This window comes from Notothenia coriiceps, unplaced genomic scaffold (genome assembly GCF_000735185.1).
Source record: "Notothenia coriiceps isolate Sejong01 unplaced genomic scaffold, NC01 NC01_scaffold00019351, whole genome shotgun sequence".
NCBI lineage: Eukaryota > Metazoa > Chordata > Actinopteri > Perciformes > Nototheniidae > Notothenia > Notothenia coriiceps.
Window position 1 is genome coordinate 1025809 of NW_011352052.1, and position 6629 is coordinate 1032437.

Consider the following 6629-nt stretch of genomic DNA (forward strand, 5'->3'; position numbering starts at 1 on the left):
ATTTCAAATGCGAAGGTAGACGCAGCGAAGAAGAACAGAGCATTTAATTACATTTTCTCTTTACTGGACCTCTTTAAAATGCATTTGGAATACCCGCTGCATTAAGTCAACACATACAATATATAATAAATTAATAATATAATGTAACAGCAATAATAATTGGGAGGTGGGGCGCGCTGTTCTTTATGTTCTCGAGGAGTCACCTACCCACACTTCGAAAACCCTGCACCCAAGGAACCAATGGATACAATGTTTACCATTGTGCACTATATTAGACCAAGTTTATTCAGAGTATTAGGATTTGTTGGCACACAGATGTTTGTACCAAATGCATGGAAATCCATAATGTCTCTTGATACTTTGATCTTGAATAGTGCTATTACTGATTGGCTAACATTTTTCAACATGGTCACGCTGTTGGGCATAGCTAAGGAATTCATTTGCATGAATGCTTTCGTGCCCAGGTAAAGCTTGAACAAGGTAACAAAGTCTTCAGTTCAAGCCAGCCTATCCTCAACAGTTACACACTGGCTTAACATACTTATCTGCCTATTTCCGTTTTAAAGGTTTCTAATTATACTATTTTTAGGCGTATATTATATGTCTCAGAGTATATAGAAAATATAAAAACATGTCTATCGAAGTGTTTTCCCAAAATATCAAACAGCATCACCCATTCTAGCTATGTCTCATACCTCTATTTCAGTCCTGTTAGAGAAGAGCTGATTCTGGGTCCGTAGCTTTAAAAAAAAAAAAAATGGATTTGTTTATTCAACACAGTCTCACTCCTGATCGTCAGAGCGACGCTTGGTCAGGGTTCGTTCACGCTCGCTTGAGTTGTGAGTGCTCGGTACGGCAAAAGACGCATGATTCTGTATGTCAATGTTTCACATTGTGTGTGTTACTATACTGTTAGTGTGATATAGTTCCGTCTTTGTCTGCGGTTAATTATTGAGCGTGATATTTGGAGTTGGAAAACTGTAGGAATCCAACACTATCAGTTCGGTAGTACATCGGATAGATAAACGTAGTACGGTTTTCGTTAAGGCCTAAGATGATCACAAAACATAAAATATATATATAATTTTTTAATTCATTATTAAACTTGATAATAATTCACACCAAAATATAATAAAATTGCATTAAGGTGAACATTTCGATGAACTAATAATCTGTTATTTGAACTTTACTCTTACAGGCTACTCACAAAACACTACAAATATTACGTTTTGGTTTTTTAAAATTATTTATTAAAACTGTGAATATTCACTCGAATAAATATTAAAATATAAGAAAATAAACACTAAGGTGCAGCATTTCGATGAATTGAAATAAATCTATATTTTAACTGTTGTAGTGATCACTAAATTATCTAGTTACATAATTGACGTCATGGAACTACGGGTTGGGGTATTGTTTGTCCACACGGACACATATGAATGTTGGAACTACTTATGCATGTCCCCCCGTTTCTTCTCTCTTTGCTTTCCGGGTCTTCCAAGCTGGACCACATGTGCTTGTTCTCCTGCTAATAAAGCAACTTGGCACCTTCTATGCACCACTCTGGGACTCCCCATCTCTCGGCCTACACTGGTGACCCTGACATAAAGTCTCGCAGAAGTTTCAGAGACTGGACGAACATGGCTAGAAACGCAGTTTTTCCGCCAAACTGCCAGAGATTTTTGGAGACGTCCGTGGCTGCTTTGTGCACACGGACTGAGGTTTGTGGGGCGCCCTCCGCGGATGCCGAGGCGAGGACGTATCGCTCACCATTCCACATCGTTTCGGCACTGCGGGAGACAGCAAGCCTTCCGATCACATGGAGACGATGCACAGCCTGCTAGGTACGGAAGAGCCCGATTTATTTTTCTTCAGACGCGGGGATTGTGTCCATTGTTGAATTCTGGGGGGTGCTTGTGTAGTGATCCACTAAATATATCGGTTAAGTATATTGACGTTCATGGAACTACGGGTTGGGTATGTTTTTCCACACGGAACTATGATGTTGACTACTTAATTGTGTGCCCCTCTTCTGCTTTCTCTTTGCTTTCCGGTCTGCAATGCGGCCACATGTGCTTTTGTCTCCTGCTTAATAAAGCCAACTTTTCACCTTCGGATACACCAGGCTCTCTGACCCCTTCTCTTGGCACTAAACTGTACTGTACTAGGTACCGGTAAGAAGCCAGCTTGGACATTAGGAACTTGTTTTCATTGTATTTTCATGCTTTTTTAAAGAAAAATTACTGTTTCACATTGCTTGCCGACAAGGGCAGATCTGCTGGCACTGAACAATGTCTCGCTGCTGTGGGAGGAAACACCCTCTCTAAGGACAGAGGTAAGCAGATACAGCCAGGTAGCACTTTGCTAACATGGGAACATAAAGATATTTGGAACAATTTTAATAGCTTTGGCTCGGTCTAAACTTTTTGCGAGTGGTGGAGGCTTAAATGCTAGCGGGAGTTAGGTTTGCCACTTCAGTCCTTTTTTCTTTTGGTACCGTGATATTCACACGTTCGGTTTGATGCCTTTTCAAATGATTGTGCAAGTTTTGATGTATTGCCAGCCGCGTAACCAAATTTTAGTTGAACAATGCCGACAAACAGCTTTGGTTCGGTCCACCTGTCTTTGTTCGTCATCCTTGTACGTAACTTGCGAAAACAATAATGTTCCCAAACCGGAGAGACTTCAATGAAGGAATATGAAGGCTGAAGGATTTTCGACCTCAACTTTATCTGCGTTCGCCATTTCGACAGTTCCTCAAATTACTGACTATAATATATGATGACATATCCCATCTATCGTTTGGGACTACACCTTCGCTTTGCTCGACAAACCGTGTGATTAGTCCTCAAGCTCTGTGATTGGTTGACCTCCAACTGTATTCCTATGAAAAAAAACGGTTTTCGTAAAAGATAAATTTATACGTTTATTCAGCAGTGCTTGCTTTACTCTTAGATAAATTATACTTTATTCAGCAGTGCTTGCTTTACTCTTTGAAAGTCATCACAGAAATGCATTGTAATAAAAGGCAAATACATGTATTTTAATAACCATTAAAAAGTTAAATAACCCAGCTTCCGGTTTTGGGTCATTTGGCTGTGCATCCCTTTATTCACAAATGGTAATATTTAAATGGTTTTAGGAACTTTTTCTCGATTCTATTGGCTCTAACGATTCAAAAGAGGTGTCAATCATCAAAATCGATGAGGGGGGCCAGAGATATGGCAAATCCAAAACAAATTGCTAAACCTCTCTAAAAAGGTCAAGTGTCAATTGTTTTGCATCAATCTTGATACAGGGTACTTATTATATATTATAGTTTGTATTCCTAAAGCTTTTAGTCTATTATCCCATCATTCAATGGTGGTTTTCACTATAAGTAATGTTTTTTTTCTTTTAGAATTAAAAAAAATGTTATGTTATTTTTATGTTCAATCTGAATTGACTTTAAAATAAAATAAATCTATATTAATTCTGAGTTTTCTACATCCAACTCACAGGTTTATCATTGCTTTGAGAAAAAAGATTATTAATTTAACCCTTTTAGAAGGGAAGATATGGTCATTTGTTCCGGGAATGTCATTTTCGAGCCTGAGGCCTGAAAAACAGGCTCAGGGCTTAACAGGTTAAACACCATATCATGTTCAAGTCCTCCCTGGCAACTCCAATGAACAAAAATATTCAGTTTACACTGGTTTTAAGTAACTTAACACCACATACAGTATATTGCAGAAAATGAACCACGGTATGGATGATTGGTATAGTTAAGTTTCCTATTTACGGTCGGTAAACCTTGCATTATTCATCTGTTCAAACTCCTTCCCATCAAGCTCTTGACCACTGCTTCAACTGGCCAATCATTATTCCAACTCATCCTACACTAATCCAACTGTGCCTACATTAATCTCTTAAATATGCATTCAAGTCTCAGCAGTGTTTCCCCTGTTGGCACGGCTGCCATAAAGGGTTAACAGTATTCCCTTTGAATGCCACTCAGTCCGTGCATATGTAGCATCCACTGGAGATTATAAGGACCCTCATTAAAACATGATGTAAAACCGCTGGAAGGCCAACATCTGAGTTCCTTCTCTCTATCTTTCTCTGCCCTGCCTCACTGACTCAATCACACTTTTTACACGCTTCCATCTTTTTTATGATTCCCATAATCTGTAACCAGAATATGCTAATAGAACAGGGACATTGTTGAATTTTCATTAGTTCTAATTTGATGGTATTGGTGAGATAATATATTGCAAGTTACTAACTCAAGATTTTTTCACAAGTCAGACATAGTGCCATGCTGAAATGATTATTTAACACATTTAAATCAAAGTTTTCCCTTACAGGTCGTGCTGCATTTTAAACGGGGCTAATTGAGCTGAGTCATAACACATTATAAGCATTCAGGACAAAGAATATGCTTGCTGCTGACCTTCACATTGATAATTTTGGAAAGTCAAAAGGCCCGCTTGAGTGAAGATATGAGTTAAAAAATGAATATACATAAAATGTTTAATACATTTATCTCAGTCAGTGGCGGTGCCAGGGCTGGGGTAGGCTACAGTCATACCAATAAATGGCTTAGCCCCACCTTAGCCCCACCATGAAAAATTATGTTAAAGTAAGCAAATTAAATTAAATAATTAGCAAAATGCTAAATGAACACAGATCGCGAAAATATACGGGTCGTGTCCACAATACACAAACTGATCCTGCTGTAACAATAAGTGCACGTTACTGATGCAATATGGTTGAGACCACTCAGGTTTATGCTAGAAGAAGGGTGCAGGGAATAGTCTAAGTAGTTGGGGAGTTTTATACACTAAAGGTGTGGAAATTATCTCGCGTTATAATATCAGTGCGGCCGTGGTCAGATCAAAATGCCTCTGAATGCAATTTGAATAGACCAACAGCCAATCAGAGCAACGAAACGTTGGGTCTGTGTCATGACTTACTGATTGAGATCAATCGGAACCGCCATTCAGTATCCCCATTGAATCTTCAACGTGTACTATCATACGTCACGTTCACAGTGATCCCTTTTTATTTACTACAAGACAAATGTGCCGTTTTATTTCATACAGTTCAATTTTGATTGAGACAGGGAAATAATCTAAACCTAAAGTGTAGCGTTTCACTGTCAAGGGGGGGGGGCGATATAACGTGTATGTAATTACATTGCAAATACTCACTTGAGCCCCACCACTGTATGGGTTAGCCCTACCATAGATCACCCAACAAAAATACTCTGGCGCCGCTACTGATCTCAGTTGCTATCCATTATTACACTGTGCTTGAAGCAATAGGCTTATCTTTGTGGGTCTTGCATCTCAGGCTATGTTTGCAGGTTGTGTAACCTTTTGCTGGAGGTTTGTTTGGAGGAAAGTACTTTAATTTGAAATTCATAATGGCCCATAATATGATAGAACTGAACAGTGAATTTAGTGAACATGCACACAAATAACATAATCTATCACTAAAGATTATGGTATCTTTTAAAGTGAAAAAAAAATACAATAGGCCTACAAGTGTTGGCAGGCTTCCCTACGTATTTTTTATTAGTTAGCCCTTAGGCCTACTCGCCTCTTTGTAAATATGTTTGTAGTAACTTTACACCTCCCAAGCAAGATCCCTCTGTTGTAAAACTGTCTCTGACAAAGCTGGTAATCCTCAGTTTTGACAATTATTATGATGTCATTGGCCATTATCAAACAACCCCATTGCTCATTAGGATTTTTCCTGCATGATTTACCCTAATGAGTGAAAATGTTATGACATGATGTGTGACAGGTGTGTGAGGGGATTATGTAAATTGTTGGCTGTAGCTGTAGCAACCCAGTCTCACGGTATTTTGTCTTATAGTCACGACATATAATCTATTGATTCGTGTTCACCAACACGATTTTCCCCTTTTTTTTTCGTGTCACACAGAACGATTTTAAATGCAATGTATTTCTATTGGTAGTGTGTTTCGTGCCTGCAACACGTCTTTTTGTCCGGTTGGGTCTTGGAAGACCGGAAGCTGTGAGGTTCATAGAAACATTTTCTTACTCAATATCAAGCCACGATAATTGTTTTTATTTTAAATCGTATAATGTCGGACTTGTTTTGCCGTCCGTGAGGAAAATAAATGGGGCTCAGAGCCTCAGAATACTGAAATATGTATTTTTTAAATCTTTTTTTTCTTTCTAATTTGTTATTCTTTTCTAAATAACACACTGTTATTTACTCAACAATAACACACTGTTATTTACTCAACAATAACACACAATTATCCTTGTTTTAATTTATTTGTTTAATTCTATAATATTGGGCTTTTTTGACATCCGTCAGGAACTGAATTTCAAAATAAAGTCACCGGAAACAGACGTAGGCGATACACACCCAATGAACTGATTACCCAAGATCCTCAGCTATGGTTGAAGCTCAGTGATTGGATGTTTTAGCCGCAGTGCACGTTGGGATATGGTGTTTATTAGGGATGCACCGAATATTCGGCCGTCGAAAATTATCGGCCGAAAATGGTTAAAAAGGCCCTTTCGGCTTTCGGCCGAAAGGGTTCTAGCACCGAAAAAATATCACCGAATGTCAGAGAACAGGGTTACGTGTTGTTGTGATGACGTAATCAA

At 38.6% G+C, this 6629-nt stretch overlaps 1 protein-coding gene across 1 annotated transcript in view; it reads left to right on the forward strand.

Annotated features, from left to right (window-relative positions):
* The window catches only part of LOC104951917 (dynamin-3-like), an 8917-nt gene extending 8191 nt beyond the window's left edge, over nt 1–726 (forward strand). The window contains exon 8 of the mRNA XM_010778653.1: nt 707–726. Within this exon, the coding sequence (XP_010776955.1) occupies nt 707–726 (20 nt within the window). The remainder of the gene's footprint in view (nt 1–706) is intronic.
* Nucleotides 727–6629: the final 5903 nt, after the last annotated feature.